The sequence below is a fragment of the Mytilus edulis genome, chromosome 3 (assembly GCF_963676685.1).
Source record: "Mytilus edulis chromosome 3, xbMytEdul2.2, whole genome shotgun sequence".
Classification (NCBI taxonomy): domain Eukaryota; kingdom Metazoa; phylum Mollusca; class Bivalvia; order Mytilida; family Mytilidae; genus Mytilus; species Mytilus edulis.
Genome location: NC_092346.1, coordinates 99,365,897 through 99,393,781, shown reverse-complemented (window position 1 = coordinate 99,393,781; position 27,885 = coordinate 99,365,897). Strand labels below are relative to the sequence as shown.

General features: G+C 33.6%; 1 protein-coding gene across 1 annotated transcript in view; it reads left to right on the top strand.

Annotated features, from left to right (window-relative positions):
• LOC139517938 (poly [ADP-ribose] polymerase 1-like) overlaps positions 1 to 27,885 on the top strand; it is a 60,154-nt gene that overhangs the window by 27,231 nt on the left and 5,038 nt on the right. Inside the window, exons 19-26 of the mRNA XM_071309495.1 lie at positions 1,144 to 1,227; positions 1,858 to 1,980; positions 3,104 to 3,226; positions 4,248 to 4,346; positions 4,847 to 4,999; positions 5,524 to 5,651; positions 7,058 to 7,119; positions 15,175 to 15,295. Coding sequence (XP_071165596.1) covers positions 1,144 to 1,227; positions 1,858 to 1,980; positions 3,104 to 3,226; positions 4,248 to 4,346; positions 4,847 to 4,999; positions 5,524 to 5,651; positions 7,058 to 7,119; positions 15,175 to 15,295 — 893 coding nt within the window. The remainder of the gene's footprint in view (positions 1 to 1,143; positions 1,228 to 1,857; positions 1,981 to 3,103; positions 3,227 to 4,247; positions 4,347 to 4,846; positions 5,000 to 5,523; positions 5,652 to 7,057; positions 7,120 to 15,174; positions 15,296 to 27,885) is intronic.

Here is a 27,885-nt window from a genome sequence, read left to right as displayed (position 1 = left end):
CATAAAGAAATTGAGAACCATCTAGGTCGTTATATATCTTGCAACAGGGTTTGATTTGGAAATTATGCGCATGCGTATAGTTTTCTTGACTTTAAGGGGTTTAAGATTGAATGGTTGCTCTGGATTCCCCACTCAATTAATTAATTTATAACTCATGGGATCTTTTCTATGTATGTCTGCTATTGAGGGTTATTGTTGTTGCATAATTTTAAATCATATGCATCATTTAGATTAAAATAAATATATTCCACATCGTAGAACACCCCTTCAGGCGAAATGGAGTTTTCCATATTGTCGTTTCGAGTTGTCTCCCTTCCGGCAGTAACTTCCGTGAATTCTGAATAAACAAGATGTCGAGTATTAGCTCGTTCTGTCAATAAACATCGTATTATATTAAAAACGAATGCAATTTAAACCGATAAATGTGTACGGAAAGGAGCCATGATGACTGACCCAAAGGAAATTAAATATTTAAAGAGTTAGGAATGGGGTTCCTCTTAGAATTAACGTAGGAAAAACGGTGATAAGATACGAATTGAAATCTACATCTACATCATACGACGATCCATCAGCACATTGATGACTATACGTCGGTGCATCGCTAACAGACACTTAATAAAATATAATAACCAATGAGTGAAATGAAATACCTTCTCTGACATCTCTCACTCTGAGTCAGTCAGTGACTGCTGTGGAAAGTAAACTTGGTATTGATAGTACAAAAATAAAACACAATAGACCTAATTACAAATTACATTGTTCATACACTTTTATCCGGGTTTGGCTATTTTGTAACTATTTTACATGTCTGTTTGTCATTTGAATTAGTTTTGAAAATAATATTATCCAGCTACATGCATACATGTGTCAATGAAACAATGGCAATCGTATCCCTCAGAGCAATCTGCTCTTTGATATTTTTCTATTAACTATAAGATAAAGTTCATTTATAGAAAAATATAGAGAAATCCTATATAAATGATTTAGACCCGCGAACCCCTTTAAAAGCTTTCAGTCAGACAAACCATAAAACAGTTTGAAACAGACTGCACTTACACTGGTCAGCGTAGTCTATATTACAAAAGTTTCAATGTTTTCATATGCATTTATATTTAGTTCATTTGATTATCATTAATGTTTTAGATTGATTTAAAAAAGATGCCATTGGGAAAATTGTCAAAACGCCAGATAGAATCAGCCTATAAAATATTGACAGAGTTAACAAAGGTAAACATAGGTTAAAATAACAAGAGTTTATGGTAAGACTGACCAAATGTTTTTATACTTCTCTCTGTGTAAGATTAAGATATTTTAAAATTTAGATAGATTATAATATAGGAAAATTTGTCTAAAGCATTCAGCCTATATATATAATATTTCTGTTCAATATTATATAGAAAATCTCTCAAATTAACTACTGATCAGAAATCTCAGAAATTTTTTAGGCTGTTCGACTCAAATTCAATGGTTGCTCCTCTTCGCCAGAATTTTATCTCTCACAAACGACAGCTTTAAACAATTTTGTTGTATTATTTAACTATTAAAGAATTAACATTATTTTTACACTTTATGATGTTATAAAGATATAAAGAAACTCATGTATCTTCTTAAAAAGATGTATTTGACTATTCTGTTGAAGACTGAACAACAAAACCAATCATCTACCATAAAACAGAAAAACCTTTCTGCAATATGTCATTTTATTGTTTAATGTAGCTTCACTGTCGTGAAAAAATGTAACAAATTGTAAGTTTTAGGTTAGAGTCAAACATTACTGACATTTTATTCCACACTAAAATTACAAGGTATTGGATGATGGTTTTATTAGTTGTTTTAAATATAAAATTCTGATTACAGCTATTGGAGAAAGGAGGAACACGAACACAGTTTTTAGATGCCAACAATAGATTTTATACTTTAGTGCCACATGACTTTGGCATGAAGAAGCCACCATTATTAGATACAGATCAAGTCATTAAGGTACAGATATTTTGCATTTAAGTGATCTTGAATTTCCTATTTACATCAGCACTATTCAGGGTTTCCCCTGGGTCAATTATTTTTACCCACCCCCACCCCCACCCCTCCCTTAAATAAGATGATTTCGCCCTTTTGTACTAAAAAGTGGTTTTTACAACAAAACAAAAGCTTTTATCACATGAAATTGATCCCTCATTTCATGTGTAGTCATTACATTGAAGGGTTACTCTCATTTGAGGGGTTGTTCCCAACCTTTTGGATATATTTCTTCATAACGACAGTTTTCTTTTCTTGACCATCGTAAATGAAAAAGTTGAGACGTAAAACTATGCTTGAAACTGTGACGTGTGTCACTCAAACGACTTTAAAATAGTCTCCCTAATCAATTACCTATATTAAAGTCAATGGATAATTAAAGTTCTAAATCGGAGATTTTTCTTGCTTTTGAACATTTTTCATCACAACAACAGCTTTCTTTTCTAAACTATCTTTAAAAGGAGAGGAGACGTCAAAAGTTTACTTCAAACATGTGCGTCGCAAAGTGGTAAATAAATTCTGTATGTGACATTTAACGGAAGCCATTTAACCATAACATTTAGTCAAACAATTCAATCAACACCTTTATTAATTAGTCCTTTGTTGTCGATAGCTATAAAATGCAATCAGCTGATTATTGATTTTCTGTCCAAATCTTAATGAGGTCAAGGTGAATTCCGAGTATTGTCTGATCCGGTAAAGTCCGAGAAACTCGGAAAAAAGTAAATAAACAAGATGGAGGAAAATAAATAGTTATATATATATTTCTTTCGCAAATGAAGAAGTTTTATCGCCACAATTATTATTTTTTTGTAAATTGCGAAAATGGTGACTGCCAGCGGAAACCCTGACTAGTTGTGTTATGGGTGTTTGTATTTATAAGATATTCCTTGCAGCAAAGCAGTAAAATTGATTCAAAAGTAATTTCTTTATCAATGTCAACTTCAAGTGATAAATATTTGATGTTAGTCCTAGACAGACCTCACGGTGTTAGATAATTTACCAAAGGTTTTAACAATATTTGATTTCAGTCTAAGACAAAAATGTTAGACAACTTACCAGAGGTTTATACAATATTTTATTTCAGTCTAAGACGGAAATGTTAGATAATTTACTGGAGATAGAGATAGCATACAGTATGTTGAAGGGTGGCACTGAAGGAGAAGATCCTATTGACAATCATTACAAGAAACTAAAAACAGAAATTGTAGTAAGTTACTAATGCCATTGACAATAACATAGCAGGTAATTGATTTAATGGAATTAGCAAAATAAGTAACCCAACAGCCAGTTTTTCTGTTTATAATAGTTTAGTTAGCATCCCCTGAAGTTGACCTTGTAGGTCTGTTTATAATAGTTAGCATCCCCTGAAGTTGACCTTGTAGGTCTGTTTATAATAGTAAGCATCCCCTGAAGTTGACCTTGTAGGTCTGTTTATAATAGTTAGCATCCCCTGAAGTTGACCTTGTAGGTCTGTTTATAATAGTTAGCATCCCCTGAAGTTGACCTTGTATGTCTGTTTTTAATAGTTAGCATCCCCTGAAGTTGACCTTGTATGTCTGTTTATAATAGTTAGCATCCCCTGAAGTTGACCTTGTATGTCTGTTTATAATAGTTAGCATCCCCCGAAGTTGACCTTGTAGGTCTGTTTATAATAGTTAGCATCCCCTGAAGTTGACCTTGTAGGTCTGTTTATAATAGTTAGCTTCCCCTGAAGTTGACCTTGTATGTCTGTTTATAATAGTTAGCATCCCCTGAAGTTGACCTTGTATGTCTGTTTATAATAGTTAGCATCCCCTGAAGTTGACCTTGTATATCTGTTTATGATAGTTAGCATCCCCTGAAGTTGACCTTGTATGTCTGTTTATAATAGTTAGCATCCCCTGAAGTTGACCTTGTATGTCTGTTTATAATAGTTAGCATCCCCTGAAGTTGACCTTGTATGTCTGTTCACTTCAACTCTTTCAAATAGTACTCATTTCTTTGCTTTTTAATCCCTTGCAAAAAAGGTTTTGGTTCTGTAGCTTGCTGATTGCAATGCCAGATTTTTACCCCTTCTAACATTCTGTTCTAGTGTTATTTAAGCAAACTTTACTTTGTTTTAATGTAAAATTTAAGTAAGAAATGTAATTAATATGGCAAAACTATTCCTTGCACTCAAAGCCATCTTTAATATCAATTTGTCAAATTGAAGAAAACATTTGTAATTTGTTTTACATTGATATTTATAGCCAATCGAAAAGACATCAGAAGAATTCAAAAGACTTGTGGATTATGTTAAGAACACTCATGCAGCTACTCATAATCAGTATGATCTTGTTGTAGAAGAGGTATGTAGGATGTCAAATACCGTATCCAGCTATGTACAGTACGCAGTTGTATATAATATGCACCAACTCTGTATATCCGTAAATCATGAAAATAGTCTAGTTGTAGAAGAGATATGTACAATATCAGATACATGTAGCTACACATAATCCGTTTGACCAATGAATAAAAAGTTTTTAGAAAATGAGATACAAATGAAGTACAAATCAGTATTAAAGAAATGATTATGAAATTGTTCTTGAGAACATGTTTGGTGTAAGATGTTCAGGAAAAGAATAGAATCTTTCATGTGTTATTGTACATATTGTAGTATAATATTACTGTTATAACTTTATCACATTCATTTCTGAATTAACAAAATAGTAATTCAATTTATGGTATTTGGAAAAATAAAGTATTGTTAATATCCTACATATGAGATTTTATCTGCTGCAAAAACATGATTTGAATAATAAGATTCAGAATACAGCAAATTGTAATGTAATTTAATTTTTACCTGCAGGTGTTCAAGATTGAACGGCAGGGTGAGGCAGTAACATATGGTCCCTTTAAGGAATTGCATAATCGTAAATTATTATGGCATGGTTCAAGAACAACAAATTTTGCTGGAATACTGTCACAAGGTCTACGTATAGCTCCTCCTGAGGCACCTGTGGTGAGTAAAAAAGACCTCAATATTTTTAATGGTCTGATTTCTGCAGGAACTTCAAATAAGAACCTATTGAAATATTGTTGCATAGCCACAGACCTTTGGTAGAAAAACTGACAACCTGATCAATTAAGATTGAAGTCGAGCCTGCTCATGCAGGATTCAAAAACACAACCTCAGTATTGACAGAATTTGGATATAGTAATATGACTACTTAGAAAAGTCGGCCACGGAGGCCCCATCAAACACATGATGGCCATGTATAGAATTACTGTTGCAGTTTCTAGTTTAATTACAATTAAGAGCTTACTGAAACTTTTCATTAAGCTCTATGTGAATATGCTTTTACTGTGTGTTGTGTTTTCAAATTCATGGCTCATCAACTTTCAGAAGTTAGTGAGCAGCAGTTCACAGATTGTCTTGGTTTTTATTGCCATAGCATGTCATGTAGGCTTAGCAAATACATATTTATACATTCATTTAATTAATTAAAAGAGTTCTACAAATGTTAACACTATCATATATTTCAGACTGGTTACATGTTTGGTAAAGGAATATATTTTGCTGATATGGTGTCAAAGAGTGCCAACTATTGTAGAACTTCAAAGTCTGATCCTACAGGTCTCATGTTGCTGTGTGAAGTTGCTCTTGGTAACCCGTAAGTATTAGCGCTCTAATTGATATTATGAACCTAAGCTCGAAGATTTTGATTCATGTAAGAAATTGGTAGTGATGCCAGCCCAACTCCTTTTTGTTTGGGGGGAAAAGGGGGAGGGTAGCTTTTCCCTATAGAGCTTCATTTTGAACACTTAGAAAAGCAGCTTTCTCTGTTTACTGTCCCCTTGCTGTGATGGACCACATCAAAGATAACATCCAACTTTTAAAAGGCTTTCATAAATGAACCACAATATTTTATAAGATGAAAACAAGTGTTGTTGACTTTTCTAGTAATATATAAAATTGAAAATGGAATAGTCTGCAATCGTTTTATAAAATGTGACAGCTATATATATATCTGATATGAAAAATAAGCTTTAAATGTTCAAACTCAGTAATAGTATCAACAAGAAGGGGAAACAAACTATAATATATACAAACAAATATTACAGTCACAGTAAAATCATATCTGAGGTCAAGTATATAACATACCTCAAATTGACACATTTTATAAATGGATTGGCCATATTTAAACCAATTAAATTATTTCACAGTTTTATGATTAGCTTTTTTCTCTGTAACTTTAGTGGCTGATAAACTGTTTCATGTTAATTTTTACACAGCTTCTTCGTCTGTGTGAACTTCAGAAATACCTTCGTAAATTTTACGGTCGCTATCATGATTGCAAGAGTTTGAATATAAATTATGTCAGTTTTATCAATAAATATTTATTATGAAAAGTATATATTTATTTAACAGATATCACTCAAAATTACAAATGCAAATAAAACAATTAGACAGTGTGTGTTAACAAATATAATGGAATTATTTATCCATTTAATGATTTAAATTTTTTTCAGGAAATGAAATACATAGATATTAATCATTTTAACAGAAACCAGATTTCAGGGGGAGATAACTCATTTTTTTCAAAAGTCGGAAAAATTGTTGATTTATTTTTAACAGATGTTGAGCTTCATTTTTGCAGTTAAAAACTGAATTGATCATCGTTCAATACACTTTATTACTATTTGTCTGCCATTACTGGACATCATAATGGTTGCAGTATAATTTTGATATCAATAGTTCAATAGGCACAGTTTTTTCAAATAACAATAAGGTCTTTGAAATTTACAGAATGTCTAATATACTCTTTAATCTGATTTGATTACATTTATTTTTTTATTTAAAGAGAGATTAAAATAACTAATATATTAAGAAAACAAGTACTTCAAAATCAGGTTAAAAATAAGAAAAATAGTTCATGCATATAGGGCACTTGAAATGTCATGTATATCTCTTGTGAGCAAAATTTCCCTTTGACTTTGTCAATCTGCACAATTGTTTTTCTCCAATCAGAAGTACTTCTTAATTATCATTGATGAAAATTAATTTGTTTATTTACAGGTATGAACTTTTAAATTCTGAATATGTGTCAACCTTACCTAAAGGAAAACATAGTACAAAAGGTATAAATATAGCTCTATGTGTCAAAATTACTAAAACGCAAAACAAAGTACAAATGGTAGGAATATAGCATTATGTGTCAACCTTAACAAAAGGAAAACTTAGTACAAAAGGTATAAATATAGCATTATGTGTCAACTTTACCAAAGGGAAAACATAGTACAAAAGGTATAAATATAGCATTATGTGTCAACTTCACCAAAGGGAAAACATAGTACAAAAGGTATAAATATAGCATTATGTGTCAACTTTACCAAATGGAAAACATAGTACAAAAGGTATAAATATAGCATTATGTGTCAACCTTACCAAAGGGAAAACATAGTACAATAGGTATAAATATAGCATTTTGTGTCAACCTTACCAAAAGGAAAACATAGTACAAAAGGTATAAAATATAGCATTATGTGTCAACCTTACCAAAGGGAAAACATAGTACAATAGGTATAAATATAGCATTTTGTGTCAACCTTACCAAAAGGAAAACATAGTACAAAAGGTATAAATATGGGCAGGAATTCGCTAATGCTACTTTAGTGTGACACTGTAAGAAAAAAATAAAAATCATTATAAGCTTCTAAATTTTTTACAAATTATTGCTACAAATGGTGTCCTTCTATTTGTAACCAAAAGAATCATTTTTAAACTTGCGTCAGTTTGGAACCAAAGCAAATAATGAATTTGGAGCATGTAACATGGACACTTTTTCCAAAGTGAGATTAATGATTCCTTAACTTATTCAACATTCAATATCATATATATTGATCACAAAACATTGTCTATCATCAAAACTCTAAAATGTATATTTTCATTTCTTTCAGAAATTTTATGAAAACAAGTTTCCTCTACTTTTCTGTCAATGTTACATGCAATGTTTAAGAGATAAATACAGTAAGAATCATTTTCTTTCTGAACATGTAAAGGCTCTTTTTCATTGTGTTACCCTCACATTAAAAAATTGTATTAATATTTTTGCAATTATCTCATTTCTGTCATAAAATATTGACTTAAATGTTGCATGTAACGATGACACAAAAAATATGAATAATGAACCATTCCAGAATTGACCGTAAAAGATATAAAAAGCCTCCAAACAACCATCTGAATGTAAATTATACAATTATACTGCCACATTTCTCATATATGATATTATTTAAATAGTGGTTAATACCAAAACCATTCACCTAAATTTCAGACAGCAGACATATTTTTTAACTATACCAGTAGTTATGCTTGTTCATGGTGGTACACTATGGAAGGCTAAATTAAAAGATATTCAAATGTCAAAATAACCAGAAAAATAAAATTAAGACCAAAGATAGATCAATTGATGAAGGAGTCATCCAAAATTTCCACAACATGAAACATTTTTATATCAGTAAGTAAGCAACCCGTTTTATATGCACAGGGATGAGATTGATAAGAAGACAACCACACAACCATCAGCATCCACAAAGTTTCTCACTCAATAACTAATACTGACAAAGTAAGGGTACAAAATGATTACATGTATCCCTCATTCATGTGACACAGTTACACTTAAAACTAATAGTATGAAAAAGCAAGACAAAATATGGACAAATCTACGAGAGGTTGATACAGCTGTATTTATTGAGAATCTTATTTTCAATCGTTTACATAACTTCTATAAAGAACAATTTGGGTTTCATCTTTGAGGTTGTTGTCTGATAGACATATTACCCTATATCTCATTTTATTTCTGCTGGTTAATCTTACATTTATGATAACTTTTTAAGGTTTAAACAATAAATTTTATTTCAAACATTCAAAACAAGTTTCTTGTTTCTTGTTTTCTGTCTCCAACATCTTCAACTATCTATCTGAAAAAAGAAAAAAACAAAACAACAATTAATCTACCCTCAATCAGAACCAAAATCCATGCATAGATTATAAAATTTACAATAATATAGAAACTCTCAAATATCTTGTTTCGATTTTTCAATGCCATTTCATCTTGAAAACTTGTTACCTAAACTACAGGAAGCCACAATTTAAAGGGCCCCATAATGACCAGTGTAAAACAATTCAGAAGAGAAAACCAACACCCATTAGACCATAGTCCTGTTTTCAACTTTATTTGGCCTTCTTTTACTTTTTTGTTTCATTAGCGTCACTGAATAGTCTTTTGTAAACGAAAAGCGTTTCTGGCCTACAAAATTTCAATTCTGGTATCCATGATGAGTTTATTATCATTATTTTGAAATTAGAAGGAGCCTGAACCTCTTAAGATATTCTGGAATGTCAATTATTGGCATAACAATTCAAAAAAAAATGTTACAAATTGAATTCCTCATGATTTCTATAATCATGATAATGAGCATCAGTAAATACACATGATACATGTGTTGACTGGTGAATGAAAAGGGATAAATAAACAAGATTTTGAAATAACTATCTTCTACACTGCTGTAGAATGGTCAAATTGGAGATCACTAGTATGTCTGCATACACAGTCACCATCATCTGGTTTTCTGACACAGAACTACTATCTGACTGGCTGAAAGGACCGTCACCACCTGACTCACTAATAGGGACCTTATCAGACTGGCTAACACAGACATCATAATCTGCCAGTCTGATAGGGTTATCACCATCTGACAGGCTGAAAGGGATATCACCATCTGACTGGCTGACAGGGATATCACCATCTGACTGGCTGACAGGAACATCACCATATGACTGACTGACAGGAACATCACCAACTGACAGACTAATATGAACATCACCATCTGCCAGGCTGACTAGGACATCACCATCTGTTGGCTGACAGGGACATTACCCTCTGACTGGCTTACAAGAACATCACAGACTGACTGACTGACAGGAACATCACCAACTAACTGATTGACTGATATGTACATCACCATCTTCCAGGCTGACAGGGACATCACCATCTGTCTGGCTGCCAGGGACATCACCATCTGACTGGTTAACAGGGACAGTATCTTTTTGCAGCATCTTCCTCAGAGTTTTCTTCATCACATTTATTGCTGATCATCTTTTTCTTTCTTAGGTTTATATTGCCTGTTGATTTTTTTAAATTAAAAATTGCATGTAAATTTTCAAGACTGACACCAATTTTGTTGTCAATGAAGAAAATACACTTCTAAAAAGAATATCTATATTTAGAAATAAAGATGAAGTTTGATGGTGGTAAAACAAGTTAAATTATCAATAATCTCTTTATAGAGCAAAGGAGTAAGTAAATGTTATCAGTTCTGTTCATGCGTGTAACATTGACAGAAAAGTAAAAGGTTGTATGTCAATGTTACATACATGAAGACCAGAAGATGAAAGTGGTGTGCTTAATAGTCAACTTTGGAGAAATAATATAATTGCTGCCCAGTAATATCTAATTAATCATTTAGGTTATAAAATGTTATATAAATGTCTGACTTTAAGGAAGTAATACCTTTGCATGTAACATAAAAAAATCTTGACACAAAATATTTTTGTCAATGTTACTAACTAGTGTTAAAAGACAAATTAAACAGGAAAACATGAAAACGCTTTAATTTTGTAAAATAAAAATAAGATAATAGCTCCATATGGCAGTAAGTTTTGTTTACGCATGTAACACTGGCCTGAACATGTAAAAGTCTAAATAATAGTACTCTGTCAATGTTACATACACAATTTCTTAATGAAAAAAAAGTTTAATTTGGGTTTACTTTATACATTATTTTTTAAAATAGGTATCGTAATAATAACTTTTAATATTAAAAATTAGATTAACTGTTGATTTCAACACAGTAAAATCTTCTCATGTAACACAAAAAAGACCTGATACAAAAATCGTAGTCCATGTTACTCATAAAGTTATCATAGGAGCATCAAAGAAATTGTGTGATGACAATATTTCAGATGTTAGTCATTTATAAACTCAGATAAACTCATTTTAAAGCTCATAACAGAGGTTTGGAAATCAATGCTTTTAAAACATTATAATTCTGGGTTATGTATGTAACATTGACAGGAACACCAACAAATGATGAGGAAAAATTGCTAGTCAATCAGGAAAAAAATAAACACAAATAATTAAAACTCATTTATTTCTTTAATATCATTTTAAGGAAGCAAATTTAAATTTCAACAAGATTTTATTGATTGAATAATTGTATGCACATTTATTAGGTTGTAGCATGTAACCTGGACGCAGAAGATGTGTCAATGTTACATGCCTTTAAACGATAAGAATTACAAGTAAATATTGTAAAGTCTAGAAATCAAGAAAGATCAACAACTTCTCTGTTAAGAATTCAGCATAAATTTACATTTGATTTAATATTATGCACTGGCCAATTATGCTTTAAGTGTAATAAAGTAATATTGTTTTTATTCTGGTGTCAATGTTACATTTTATGTTTTCAAATTAAGTGGCCAGTTATCTTTGTAATGCTGAGAATGAATACAAGTACTAGTTAATCAAATTGGCAATTAATCTGTGGTATTTCATGTAAAAAATTAGATTGATAAGGCAAACCGTACAAAAAAAAGCTTTTGTATGTATCATAGACACCTTTTCTTGGTAAATATTTTCGTGTCAATGTTATGTACAGAAATCTCTCCAGCAATAAAATGAATATCGTAAGGGTCAAACCTGTTTAAATACAAGATAAACTTATATTTTTTGACAAAATTGCAAAGCAAGTCACACATCATTATCAAAGAACCTAATTTACACAGAAAGTGCATGTAACACTTCATTGTGAGGTCAAATTAACCTGGTCCCACTCTCTAATCATCTGCTTGATCACTGGTAGATGCCTAGTGTGAAAGATGACAAAGCCACATTTTAATGTTATTGTCAGTGGGTTGAAATGTGAAAAAAAATAATTATGGTAATGCTTACTATAAAAAGTATACAACTGTTATAAAAAGATGAGTATTATTGGGCAGTATTGACACGAAAATGAAATAAATTTTCTTACCTTCTATATTTTTCAAACTTCAGTTGATTGATAAAAATCATGAAATCCAAATTGTACCCATTGTTGACACCTTTCAAAATTTGCCATGCTGGACCAATAACTTGTTTCCAAAGCTAATCAGCTAATGAAAAGGTGCATGTAACATTTGTTGACGGGAAAAGTTACATGCACTTGTCCATTTTCAAACGTATTTTATTTGCAGCAATAATCGGATTCTGTACAAAATGGGGTTTCTAAATGATAGACGGATCATTTTGCAGTTGATTTTCAACTATTATAGTAGAACAATTCTTCAGGCATATTCTAAATATGACTAGGGGTTTTGCCACTGCAGAAATGTCACACTTTTTGTCTACAGTTTTCAACTACCAGCACATAACAAGTGCTGATTTTTTGTTGATTTTTAGCTCACCTGGCCCGAAGGGCCAAGTGAGCTTTTCTCACCACTTGGCGTCCGTCGTCCGTCGTCGTCGTCCGTCGTCGTCGTCCGTCGTCGTCGTCGTCGTTAACAATTTACATTTTGAACTTCTTCTAGAGAACCACTGAATGGAATGGAACCAAACATGGCATGAATGTTCCTTATGAGGTGCTGACCAAGTGTTGTTACTTTGTAGCCGATCCATCATCCAAGATGGCCGCCAGCTGGGGACTTAGTTTAACATAGGAGGCTATGGGAAATGCATACAAATGACTTCTTTTAGAGAACCACTGAATGGAATGAAACCAAACATGGCATGAATGTTCCTTATGAGGTGCTGACCAAGTGTTGTTACTTTGTTGCCGATCCATCATCAAAGATGGCCGCCAGCTGGGGACTTAGTTTAACATAGGACCCTATGGGAAATGCATACAAACGACTTCTTTTAGAGAACCACTGAATGGAATAAAACCAAACATAGCATGAATGTTCCTTATGGGGTGCTGACCAAGTGTTGTTACTTTGTAGCCGATCCATCATCCAAGATGGCCGCCAGCGGGGTACTTAGTTTAACATAGGAGGCTATGGGAAATGCATACAAATGACTTCTTCTAGTGAACCACTGAATGGAATGAAACCAAACATGGCATAAATGTTTCTTATGTGGTGCTGACCAAGTGTTGTTACTTTGTAGCCGATCCATTATCAAAGATGGCCGCCAGCGGGGGACTTAGTTTAACATAAGACCCTATGGGAAATGCATACAAATGACTTCTTTTAGAGAACCACTGAATGGAATGAAACCTAACATAGCATGAATGTTCCTTATGGGGTGCTGACCATGTGTTGTTACTTTGTTGCTGATCCATCATCCAAGATGGCCGCCAGCCGGGGACTTAGTTTAACATAGGACCCTATGGGAAATGCATACAAATGACTTCTTTTAGAGAACCACTGAATGGAATAAAACCAAACATATTATGAATGTTCCTTCATGGGTGCTGACCAAGTGTTGTTACTTTGTAGCCGATCCATCATCCAAGATGGCTGCCAGCAGGGGACTTAGTTTAACATAGGACCCTATGGGAAATGCATACAAATGACTTCTTCTAGAGAACCACTAAATGGAATGAAACCAAACATAGCATGAATGTTCCTTATGGAGTGCTGACCAAGTGTTGTTACTTTGTAGCCGATCCATTATCCAAGATGGCCGCCAGCGGGGGACTTAGTTTAACATAGGACCCTATGGGAAATGCAAACAAATGACTTCTTCTAGTGAACCACTGAATGGAATGAAACCAAACATGGCATGCATGTTCCTTATGTGGTGCTGACCAAGTGTTGTTACTTTGTAGCTGATCCATCATCCAAGATGGCCGCCAGCGTGGGACTTAGTTTAACATAGGACCCTATGGGAAATGCAAACAAATGACTTCTTCTAGTGAACCACTGAATGGAATGAAACCAAACATGGCATGAATCTTCCTAATGTGGTGCTGACCAAGTGTTGTTACTTTGTAGCGGATCCATTATCCAGAATTGCCGCCAGCGGGGGACTTAGTTTAACATATGACCCTATGGGAAATGCATACAAATGACTTCTTTTAGAGAACCACTGAATGAAATAAAACCAAACATGGCATGAATGTTCCTTATGAGGTGCTTACCAAGTGTTGTTACTTTGTAGCCGATCCATCATCCAAGATGGCCGCCAGCAGGGGACTTAGTTTAACATAGGACCCTATGGGAAATGCATACAAATGACTTCTTTAAGAGAACCACTGAATGAAATATAACCAAACATGGCATGAATGTCCCTTATGAGGTGCTGACCAAGTGTTGTTACTTTGTAGCCGATCCGTCATCCAAGATGGCCGCCAGTGGGGGGACTTTTGAATGAAATTAAACATGTTCCTTTCCTTATAAATGAGGTTGTGTTGTCACTTTTAGCCAAATTTTATACTTTTTTATATGATTTCAAAAACCCAAGTAGAATCAGGTGAGCGATACAGGCTCTTGAGAGCCTCTAGTTTTAATTGGATCCATTTTTTTTGCATTTGGCAATAAAGACTAACCCACTTTGATATTTAAACAATGTTTATTCTCCATATTTGCATGATTTCTTTATTTTTTAATTGGATAAACACTATTGACCCTAAAATTTCACTAGCGAATTCCTGCCCATATAGCATTATGTGTCAACCTCACCAAAGGGAAAACATAGTACAATAGGTATAAATATAGCATTATGTGTCAACCTTAACAAGGGGAAAACATAGTACGATAGGTATAAATATAGCATTTTGTGTCAACCTCACCAAAAGCAAAACATAGTTCAAATTGTAGGAATAAAGCATTATGTTTCAAAATAACTAAAAGGGAAACATGGTACTAAAGGTAGAAAAATAGCATTATGTCACATTTTATGTGTCAACCTCACCAAAAGGAAAACAGAGTTAAAGATGTAGAAATATAGCATTATGTGGCAAAATAACCAAAATGAGATCATTATACACAAGGTTGCAATATAGCACATATATTTGGAACATAATTTTATAATACCAGGTATGTTGATATAAAGGTTATAGTATACCATAGAACATAGACATAGTTATGATGGTGATATGTCATACTAGCATTTTATAATACTGGTGTTTTATAAGTTTTTTGCTGTATATTTACAGGTATTGGAAGGAATGGACCTGATCCTACCATGACACATAAACGTCCAGATGGGTCAGAGATACCCATGGGTAAAGGTATAAACCAGCCTGAAGGAAAGAATTCAAGTCTCTTATATAATGAGTATCCTTTTTGCTCACATATCAAAACCGTATTATGATTAAGGTGGTACCTAACACTACAGGGAGATAACTCTGTAAAGTCAGCTTAACATTATAATCAAAATTGGTGTTTGTCAAATTGCTATATAACCAGTGTAATTTTTCTGACAAAACAGTTGGTTCCAATTTTTTTAAATTTTTATATTTTTGTTAAACTTTGACAAAATTTTATGAAAATTAAATGAGCCAAATTGATTTTAGTGAAAGTGTTGGGTACCACCTTAATGTACTGTTGTTACCTTATTAATGAGACTATGATATTCTCTTATCAGATAGATGTTGAAATGAATGCTATATATTCTCCAACTGATGTATAAGACTTGGCATACAAATACATTCTTGTTGGGAGCAGAGATCATAATCTCCAGGACCTCGAAACATTGTAAGCCCTCTGTCTTAACTTCAAAAAATATTTATTTATGGGTGGTATGGGTTCTAATTGGTCATTTTCAGATTCAGATTCAATATTTTATTATAGTCTCACCACATACAACATTACAACAGTATGACTTTTAGGACTGGAAAGGAGGCTATACATTTCTAGGCCTCTTGTAACAGCTATGCCTCTTGAACATCAGACACCCTATCATTAGGTATAGATGCACACTTGTATTTACCTAATGGTAATCTTTGAAAAAGAAGGGGGTATGGGGAATCTAGCATGAAAGTTTTCATTTTTGTCCTCGGATTGACTAAAGAATGAACTTTCCCGTTAAGAGTAAGAATAAAGAATGAACTTCCCCGTTAAGAGTAAGAATAAAGAATGAACTTCCCCATTGAGAGTAAGAATAAAGAATGAACTTCCCCATTGAGAGTAAGAATAAAGAATGAACTTCCCCATTGAGAGTAAGAATAAAGAATGAACTTCCCCGTTGAGTGTAAGAATAAAGAATGAACTTCCCCGTTAAGAGTAAGAATAAAGAATGAACTTCTCCATTGAGAGTAAGAATAAAGAATGAACTTCCCCATTGAGAGTAAGAATAAAGAATGAACTTCCCCATTGAGAGTAAGAATAAAGAATGAACTTCCCCATTGAGAGTAAGAATAAAGAATGAACTTCCCCGTTAAGAGTAAGAATAAAGAATGAGTAAGAATAAAGAATGAACTTCCCCATTGAGAGTAAGAATAAAGAATGAACTTCCCCATTGAGAGTAAGAATAAAGAATGAACTTCCCCGTTAAGAGTAAGAATAAAGAATGAACTTCCCCATTGAGAGTAAGAATAAAGAATGAACTTCCCCATTGAGAGTAAGAATAAAGAATGAACTTCCCCATTGAGAGTAAGAATAAAGAATGAACTTCCCCGTTAAGAGTAAGAATAAAGAATGAACTTCCCCGTTGAGAGTAAGAATAAAGAATGAACTTCCCCGTTAAGAGTAAGAATAAAGAATGAACTTCCCCATTGAGAGTAAGAATAAAGAATGAACTTCCCCGTTAAGAGTAAGAATAAAGAATGAACTTCCCCATTAAGAGTAAGAATAAAGAATGAACTTCCCCGTTAAGAGTAAGAATAAAGAATGAACTTCCCCATTGAGAGTAAGAATAAAGAATGAACTTCCCCGTTAAGAGCAAGAATAAAGAATGAGTAAGAATAAAGAATGAACTTCCCCATTGAGAGTAAGTATAAAGAATGAACTTCCCCGTTAAGAGTAAGAATAAAGAATGAACTTCCCCGTTAAGAGTAAGAATAAAGAATGAACTTCCCCATTGAGAGTAAGAATAAAGAATGAACTTCCCCATTAAGAGTAAGAATAAAGAATGAACTTCCCCATTGAGAGTAAGAATAAAGAATGACCTTCCCCGTTAAGAGTAAGAATAAAGAATGAACTTCCCCATTGAGAGTAAGAATAAAGAATGAACTTCCCCATTGAGAGTAAGAATAAAGAATGAACTTCCCCATTGAGAGTAAGAATAAAGAATGAACTTCCCCATTAAGAGTAAGAATAAAGAATGAACTTCCCCATTGAGAGTAAGAATAAAGAATGAACTTCCCCGTTAAGAGTAAGAATAAAGAATGAACTTCCCCATTGAGAGTAAGAATAAAGAATGAACTTCCCCATTGAGAGTAAGAATAAAGAATGAACTTCCCCATTGAGAGTAAGAATAAAGAATGAACTTCCCCGTTAAGAGTAAGAATAAAGAATGAACTTCCCCATTGAGAGTAAGAATAAAGAATGAACTTCCCCATTGAGAGTAAGAATAAAGAATGAACTTCCCCATTGAGAGTAAGAATAAAGAATGAACTTCCCCGTTAAGAGTAAGAATAAAGAATGAACTTCCCCATTGAGAGTAAGAATAAAGAATGAACTTCCCCGTTGAGAGTAAGAATAAAGAATGAACTTCCCTGTTAAGAGTAAGAATAAAGAATGAACTTCCCCATTGAGAGTAAGAATAAAGAATGAACTTCCCCATTGAGAGTAAGAATAAAGAATGAACTTCCCCGTTAAGAGTAAGAATAAAGAATGAACTTCCCCATTAAGAGTAAGAATAAAGAATGAACTTCCCCGTTAAGAGTAAGAATAAAGAATGAACTTCCCCATTAAGAGTAAGAATAAAGAATGAACTTCCCCATTGAGAGTAAGAATAAAGAATGAACTTCCCCATTGAGAGTAAGTATAAAGAATGAACTTCCCCATTAAGAGTAAGAATAAAGAATGAACTTCCCCATTGAGAGTAAGAATAAAGAATGAACTTCCCCGTTAAGAGTAAGAATAAAGAATGACCTTTCCCGTTAAGAGTAAGAATAAAGAATGAACTTCCCCATTGAGAGTAAGAATAAAGAATGACCTTCCCCGTTAAGAGTAAGAATAAAGAATGAACTTCCCCATTGAGAGTAAGAATAAAGAATGAACTTCCCCATTGAGAGTAAGAATAAAGAATGAACTTCCCCATTGAGAGTAAGAATAAAGAATGAACTTCCCCATTAAGAGTAAGAATAAAGAATGAACTTCCCCATTGAGAGTAAGAATAAAGAATGAACTTCCCCGTTAAGAGTAAGAATAAAGAATGAACTTCCCCGTTGAGAGTAAGAATAAAGAATGAACTTCCCCATTGAGAGTAAGAATAAAGAATGAACTTTCCCGTTAAGAGTAAGAATAAAGAATGAACTTCCCCATTGAGAGTAAGAATAAAGAATGAACTTCCCCGTTAAGAGTAAGAATAAAGAATGAACTTCCCCATTGAGAGTAAGAATAAAGAATGAACTTCCTCATTAAGAGTAAGAATAAAGAATGAACTTCCCCATTGAGAGTAAGAATAAATAATGAACTTCCCCGTTAAGAGTAAGAATAAAGAATGAACTTCCCCACTGAGAGTAAGAATAAAGAATGAACTTCCCCATTGAGAGTAAGAATAAAGAATGAACTTCCCCGTTAAGAGTAAGAATAAAGAATGAACTTCCCCGTTAAGAGTAAGAATAAAGAATTAACTTCCCTGTTAAGAGTAAGAATAAAGAATGAACTTCCCCATTGAGAGTAAGAATAAAGAATGAACTTCCCCGTTGAGAGTAAGAATAAAGAATGAACTTCCCTGTTAAGAGTAAGAATAAAGAATGAACTTCCCCATTGAGAGTAAGAATAAAGAATGAACTTCCCCATTGAGAGTAAGAATAAAGAATGAACTTCCCCGTTAAGAGTAAGAATAAAGAATGAACTTCCCCATTGAGAGTAAGAATAAAGAATGAACTTCCCCATTGAGAGTAAGAATAAAGAATGAACTTCCCCATTGAGAGTAAGAATAAAGAATGAACTTCCCCGTTAAGAGTAAGAATAAAGAATGAACTTCCCCGTTGAGAGTAAGAATAAAGAATGAACTTCCCCGTTAAGAGTAAGAATAAAGAATGAACTTCCCCATTGAGAGTAAGAATAAAGAATGAACTTCCCCGTTAAGAGTAAGAATAAAGAATGAACTTCCCCATTAAGAGTAAGAATAAAGAATGAACTTCCCCATTAAGAGTAAGAATAAAGAATGAACTTCCCCGTTAAGAGTAAGAATAAAGAATGAACTTCCCCGTTAAGAGCAAGAATAAAGAATGAGTAAGAATAAAGAATGAACTTCCCCATTGAGAGTAAGTATAAAGAATGAACTTCCCCGTTAAGAGTAAGAATAAAGAATGAACTTCCCCGTTAAGAGTAAGAATAAAGAATGAACTTCCCCGTTAAGAGTAAGAATAAAGAATGAACTTCCCCATTGAGAGTAAGAATAAAGAATGAACTTCCCCATTAAGAGTAAGAATAAAGAATGAACTTCCCCATTGAGAGTAAGAATAAAGAATGAACTTCCCCATTGAGAGTAAGTATAAAGAATGAACTTCCCCATTAAGAGTAAGAATAAAGAATGAACTTCCCCGTTAAGAGTAAGAATAAAGAATGAACTTCCCCGTTAAGAGTAAGAATAAAGAATGAACTTCCCCATTAAGAGTAAGAATAAAGAATGAACTTCCCCGTTAAGAGTAAGAATAAAGAATGAACTTCCCCATTGAGAGTAAGAATAAAGAATGAACTTCCCCATTGAGAGTAAGAATAAAGAATGAACTTCCCCATTGAGAGTAAGTATAAAGAATGAACTTCCCCATTAAGAGTAAGAATAAAGAATGAACTTCCCCATTGAGAGTAAGAATAAAGAATGAACTTCCCCATTGAGAGTAAGAATAAAGAATGAACTTCCCCGTTAAGAGTAAGAATAAAGAATGAACTTCCCCATTGAGAGTAAGAATAAAGAATGAACTTCCCCATTAAGAGTAAGAATAAAGAATGAACTTCCCCATTGAGAGTAAGAATAAAGAATGAACTTCCCCGTTAAGAGTAAGAATAAAGAATGAACTTCCCCGTTGAGAGTAAGAATAAAGAATGAACTTCCCCATTGAGAGTAAGAATAAAGAATGAACTTTCCCGTTAAGAGTAAGAATAAAGAATGAACTTCCCCATTGAGAGTAAGAATAAAGAATGAACTTCCCCGTTAAGAGTAAGAATAAAGAATGAACTTCCCCATTGAGAGTAAGAATAAAGAATGAACTTCCCCACTGAGAGTAAGAATAAAGAATGAACTTCCCCATTGAGAGTAAGAATAAAGAATGAACTTCCCCGTTAAGAGTAAGAATAAAGAATGAACTTCCCCATTGAGAGTAAGAATAAAGAATGAACTTCCCCATTAAGAGTAAGAATAAAGAATGAACTTCCCCATTGAGAGTAAGAATAAAGAATGAACTTCCCCATTGAGAGTAAGTATAAAGAATGAACTTCCCCATTAAGAGTAAGAATAAAGAATGAACTTCCCCATTGAGAGTAAGAATAAAGAATGAACTTCCCCATTGAGAGTAAGAATAAAGAATGAACTTCCCCGTTGAGAGTAAGAATAAAGAATGAACTTCCCCATTGAGAGTAAGAATAAAGAATGAACTTCCCCATTAAGAGTAAGAATAAAGAATGAACTTCCCCATTGAGAGTAAGAATAAAGAATGAACTTCCCCGTTAAGAGTAAGAATAAAGAATGAACTTCCCCGTTGAGAGTAAGAATAAAGAATGAACTTCCCCATTGAGAGTAAGAATAAAGAATGAACTTTCCCGTTAAGAGTAAGAATAAAGAATGAACTTCCCCATTGAGAGTAAGAATAAAGAATGAACTTCCCCGTTAAGAGTAAGAATAAAGAATGAACTTCCCCATTGAGAGTAAGAATAAAGAATGAACTTCCTCATTAAGAGTAAGAATAAAGAATGAACTTCCCCATTGAGAGTAAGAATAAAGAATGAACTTCCCCGTTAAGAGTAAGAATAAAGAATGAACTTCCCCACTGAGAGTAAGAATAAAGAATGAACTTCCCCATTGAGAGTAAGAATAAAGAATGAACTTCCCCGTTAAGAGTAAGAATAAAGAATGAACTTCCCCGTTAAGAGTAAGAATAAAGAATGAACTTCCCCGTTAAGAGTAAGAATAAAGAATGAACTTCCCCATTGAGAGTAAGAATAAAGAATGAACTTCCCCGTTGAGAGTAAGAATAAAGAATGAACTTCCCTGTTAAGAGTAAGAATAAAGAATGAACTTCCCCATTGAGAGTAAGAATAAAGAATGAACTTCCCCATTGAGAGTAAGAATAAAGAATGAACTTCCCCGTTAAGAGTAAGAATAAAGAATGAACTTCCCCATTAAGAGTAAGAATAAAGAATGAACTTCCCCGTTAAGAGTAAGAATAAAGAATGAACTTCCCCATTGAGAGTAAGAATAAAGAATGAACTTCCCCGTTAAGAGTAAGAATAAAGAATGAACTTCCCCGTTAAGAGTAAGAATAAAGAATGAACTTCCCCATTGAGAGTAAGAATAAAGAATGAACTTCCCCGTTAAGAGTAAGAATAAAGAATGAACTTCCCCATTGAGAGTAAGAATAAAGAATGAACTTCCCCATTGAGAGTAAGAATAAAGAATGAACTTCCCCATTGAGAGTAAGAATAAAGAATGAACTACCCCATTGAGAGTAAGAATAAAGAATGAACTTCCCCATTGAGAGTAAGAATAAAGAATGAACTTCCCCGTTAAGAGTAAGAATAAAGAATGAACTTCCCCATTGAGAGTAAGAATAAAGAATGAACTTCCCCATTGAGAGTAAGAATAAAGAATGAACTACCCCATTGAGAGTAAGAATAAAGAATGAACTTCCCCGTTAAGAGTAAGAATAAAGAATGAACTTCCCCATTGAGAGTAAGAATAAAGAATGAACTTCCCCATTGAGAGTAAGAATAAAGAATGAACTTCCCCATTGAGAGTAGGAATAAAGAATGAATGTCCCCAGTATGAGTTGGAATAGAGAATAAAAGTCCCCAGTGTGAGTTGGAATAGAGAATGAATGTCCCCAGTATGAGTTGGAATAGAGAATGGATGTCCCAATTATGAGTTGGAATAGAGAATGAATGTCCCCATTGTGAGTTGGAATAGAGAATGAATGTCCCCATTATGAGTTGGAATAGAGAATGGATGTCCCCATTGTGAGTTGGAATAGAGAATGAATGTCCCCAGTATGAGTTGGAATAGAGAATGGATGTCCCAATTATGAGTTGGAATAGAGAATGAATGTCCCCATTGTGAGTTGGAATAGAGAATGAATTTCCCCATTATGAGTTGGAATAGAGAATGAATGTCCCCATTGTGAGTTGGAATAGAGAATGAATGTCCCCAGTATGAGTTGGAATAGAGAATGGATGTCCCCAGTATGAGTTGGAATAGAGAATGGATGTCCCAATTATGAGTTGGAATAGAGAATAAAAGTCCCCATTATGAGTTGGAATAGAGAATGAATGATCCCAGTATGAGTTGGAATAGAGAATAAAAGTCCCTATTATGAGCTGTTGGAATAGAGAATGAATGTCCCCAGTATGAGTTGGAATAGAGAATGAATGTCCTCGTTAAGAGTAAGAATAAAGAATGAACTTCCCCATTGAGAGTAAGAATAAAGAATAAACTTCCCCGTTAAGAGTAAGAATAAAGAATGAACTTCCCCATTGAGAGTAAGAATAAAGAATGAACTTTCCCGTTAAGAGTAAGAATAAAGAATGAACTTCCCCATTGAGAGTAGGAATAAAGAATGAACTTCCCCATTGAGAGTAAGAATAAAGAATGAACTTCCCCGTTGAGAGTAAGAATAAAGAATGAACTTCCCTGTTAAGAGTAAGAATAAAGAATGAACTTCCCCATTGAGAGTAAGAATAAAGAATGAACTTCCCCATTGAGAGTAAGAATAAAGAATGAACTTCCCCGTTAAGAGTAAGAATAAAGAATGAACTTCCCCATTAAGAGTAAGAATAAAGAATGAACTTCCCCGTTAAGAGTAAGAATAAAGAATGAACTTCCCCATTAAGAGTAAGAATAAAGAATGAACTTCCCCGTTAAGAGTAAGAATAAAGAATGAACTTCCCCATTGAGAGTAAGAATAAAGAATGAACTTCCCCATTGAGAGTAAGAATAAAGAATGAACTTCCCCGTTAAGAGTAAGAATAAAGAATGAACTTCCCCGTTAAGAGTAAGAATAAAGAATGAACTTCCCCATTGAGAGTAAGAATAAAGAATGAACTTCCCCGTTAAGAGTAAGAATAAAGAATGAACTTCCCCGTTAAGAGTAAGAATAAAGAATGAACTTCCCCATTGAGAGTAAGAATAAAGAATGAACTTCCCCGTTAAGAGTAAGAATAAAGAATGAACTTCCCCATTGAGAGTAAGAATAAAGAATGAACTTCCCCATTGAGAGTAAGAATAAAGAATGAACTACCCCATTGAGAGTAAGAATAAAGAATGAACTTCCCCATTGAGAGTAAGAATAAAGAATGAACTTCCCCGTTAAGAGTAAGAATAAAGAATGAACTTCCCCATTGAGAGTAAGAATAAAGAATGAACTTCCCCGTTAAGAGTAAGAATAAAGAATGAACTTCCCCATTGAGAGTAAGAATAAAGAATGAACTTCCCCATTGAGAGTAAGAATAAAGAATGAACTTCCTCATTAAGAGTAAGAATAAAGAATGAACTTCCCCATTAAGAGTAAGAATAAAGAATGAACTTCCCCATTGAGAGTAAGAATAAAGAATGAACTTCCCCATTGAGAGTAAGAATAAAGAATGAACTTCCCCATTGAGAGTAAGAATAAAGAATGAACTTCCCCGTTAAGAGTAAGAATAAAGAATGAACTTCCCCATTGAGAGTAAGAATAAAGAATGAACTTCCCCATTGAGAGTAAGAATAAAGAATGAACTTCCCCATTGAGAGTAGGAATAAAGAATGAATGTCCCCAGTATGAGTTGGAATAGAGAATAAAAGTCCCCAGTGTGAGTTGGAATAGAGAATGAATGTCCCCAGTATGAGTTGGAATAGAGAATGGATGTCCCAATTATGAGTTGGAATAGAGAATGAATGTCCCCATTGTGAGTTGGAATAGAGAATGAATGTCCCCATTATGAGTTGGAATAGAGAATGGATGTCCCCATTGTTAGTTGGAATAGAGAATGAATGTCCCCAGTATGAGTTGGAATAGAGAATGGATGTCCCAATTATGAGTTGGAATAGAGAATGAATGTCCCCATTGTGAGTTGGAATAGAGAATGAATTTCCCCATTATGAGTTGGAATAGAGAATGAATGTCCCCATTGTGAGTTGGAATAGAGAATGAATGTCCCCAGTATGAGTTGGAATAGAGAATGGATGTCCCCAGTATGAGTTGGAATAGAGAATGGATGTCCCAATTATGAGTTGGAATAGAGAATAAAAGTCCCCATTATGAGTTGGAATAGAGAATGAATGATCCCAGTATGAGTTGGAATAGAGAATAAAAGTCCCTATTATGAGCTGTTGGAATAGAGAATGAATGTCCCCAGTATGAGTTGGAATAGAGAATGAATGTCCTCGTTAAGAGTAAGAATAAAGAATGAACTTCCCCATTGAGAGTAAGAATAAAGAATGAACTTCCCCGTTAAGAGTAAGAATAAAGAATGAACTTCCCCATTGAGAGTAAGAATAAAGAATGAACTTTCCCGTTAAGAGTAAGAATAAAGAATGAACTTCCCCATTGAGAGTAGGAATAAAGAATGAATGTCCCCAGTATGAGTTGGAATAGAGAATAAAAGTCCCCAGTGTGAGTTGGAATAGAGAATGAATGTCCCCAGTATGAGTTGGAATAGAGAATGGATGTCCCAATTATGAGTTGGAATAGAGAATGAATGTCCCCATTGTGAGTTGGAATAGAGAATGAATGTCCCCATTATGAGTTGGAATAGAGAATGGATGCCCCCATTGTGAGTTGGAATAGAGAATGAATGTCCCCAGTATGAGTTGGAATAGAGAATGGATGTCCCAATTATGAGTTGGAATAGAGAATGAATGTCCCCATTGTGAGTTGGAATAGAGAATGAATGTCCCCATTATGAGTTCGAATAGAGAATGAATGTCCCCATTGTGAGTTGGAATAGAGAATGAATGTCCCCAGTATGAGTTGGAATAGAGAATGGATGTCCCCAGTATGAGTTGGAATAGAGAATGGATGTCCCAATTATGAGTTGGAATAGAGAATAAAAGTCCCCATTATGAGTTGGAATAGAGAATGAATGATCCCAGTATGAGTTGGAATAGAGAATAAAAGTCCCTATTATGAGTTGGAATAGAGAATGAATGTCCCCAGTATGAGTTGGAATAGAGAATGAATGTCCCCAGTATGAGTTGGAATAGAGAATCCACAGTATGAGTTGGAATAGAGAATCCACAATGAGTTGGAATAGAGAATAAAAGTCCCTATTATGAGTTGGAATAGAGAATGAATGTCCCCAGTATGAGTTGGAATAGAGAATGAATGTCCCCAGTATGAGTTGGAATAGAGAATAAAAGTCCCCATTATGAGTTGGAATAGAGAATGAATGTCCCCATTATGAGTTGGAATAGAGAATGAATGTCCCCAGTATGAGTTGGAATAGAGAATGAATGTCCCCAGTATGAGTTGGAATAGAGAATGAATGTCCCCAGTATGAGTTGGAATAGAGAATGGATGTCCCAATTATGAGTTGGAATAGAGAATGAATGTGTTGGAATAGAGAATGGATGTCCCCATTATGAGTTGGAATAGAGAATGGATGTCCCAATTATGAGTTGGAATAGAGAATAAAAGTCCCCATTATGAGTTGGAATAGAGAATGAATGTCCCCAGTATGAGTTGGAATAGAGAATAAAAGTCCCCATTATGAGTTGGAATAGAGAATGAATGTCCCCAGTATGAGTTGGAATAGAGAATGAATGTCCCCAGTATGAGTTGGAATAGAGAATAAAAGTCCCCATTATGAGTTGGAATAGAGAATGAATGTCCCCATTATGAGTTGGAATAGAGAATGAATGTCCCCAGTATGAGTTGGAATAGAGAATGAATGTCCCCAGTATGAGTTGGAATAGAGAATGAATGTCCCCAGTATGAGTTGGAATAGAGAATGGATGTCCCAATTATGAGTTGGAATAGAGAATGAATGTCCCCATTATGAGTTGGAATAGAGAATGAATGTCCCCAGTATGAGTTGGAATAGAGAATGGATGTCCCAATTATGAGTTGGAATAGAGAATGAATGTCCCCATTATGAGTTGGAATAGAGAATGAATGTCCCCAGTATGAGTTGGAATAGAGAATGGATGTCCCAATTATGAGTTGGAATAGAGAATGGAGGTTCACATTATAAGTTGGAATGAAGAATGAAAGTCCCCATTATAATTTGGAATAAAGAATGGACCCATTATGAACAACAACAACAACAACAATACTTTATTTTAAGAGGGTTACACAGTTAGCTATATAACTAATCTTCCCTGAGGCCCTCATCATGAGACATCAAACAAAATGCAAACATATACATTGCATACATTAGTATAAAAAGTCAAGTATGATAATAATGTTTAATACAACTTGATAAAATGTGATGAAAAAAAATAATAAACATGATGACATGATCAGTTTTTAATATTATTTATACAGCTAGGTTGATTTCAATAAATGATCTGTTATTTTGTATTTGAAAGAATTAACATTTGTAATATTTCTTAAAGGTATTGGCAAATTATTCCACAAGAATGGTCCAGAATACATAAAAGATTTTTTGAACAATTCTGTTAGTCATACAAATGTTTTGAAATATGCTTTTCTAAAAGTTTTGATAAAATGGGAAGTACAGAAATTGGTCTATAATTTGTTGCCATGAATTTTTCACCAGCTTTAAAAACAGGGGTTACTCTTGCATTCTTTAGAACACTGGGTAATGTAATTGTATCTATTATTCTGTTAAAAATGTAAGTTAAAGATGACATTATGAAAGGAGCACTCAATTTAAAAAATTTTGGTCCTATGTTATCAGGTCCGGTGGATTTATTAATGTCAAGTTTGATCATCTCATTAAATAGACCATTTATTGTGACCGGTGGAATTGAAAATTTTACTTGTTCTGACTTATTAAATTTCTTTTGTACAAATTTATTTAATTTTGCATAATCATGAGTTTTGCTCATACATCTGTCAGTCCTCAGGTTTTCAACACAAGATGTAAAAAACTTATTAAAAGCATTACAAATGTCACTGACATTATTAGTTTTAACACCATCTTCATTTAAAAGTTCGTATGGCTTTTCTTGTTGGGATGGGTTAAGACTTCGAATACATTTCCACAAATCTTTAGAAGCTTTTGAATCTTTTACCATCTTTGAATAAAAATTTCTTTTTGATTCATCGATTATGTGTTTTGTCCTGTTTCACTAAAATTTGAACTCGGACCACATTCCTAATTTACGGTATTTCTCTCTCATTTTTCTGGCACATGCAATTTCATTATTGAACCATTCAGGTTGTCTGTCTCTTTTTACTCTTTTAGCAACAATTGGTGCATGTTTATCTAGAACTGCATTAAATATGTCATACCACATCTGAATACATGTATTTGGGTGACTTTCATGTTCAATTCTATCAAAAGGTGCAATAGCTAAGTCACTTAGAAAATGTGTCTCATTGAATTTTTTAAAATTTCTGTAAGAAATGGTAGTATGAATATCTTTTTTGATATAA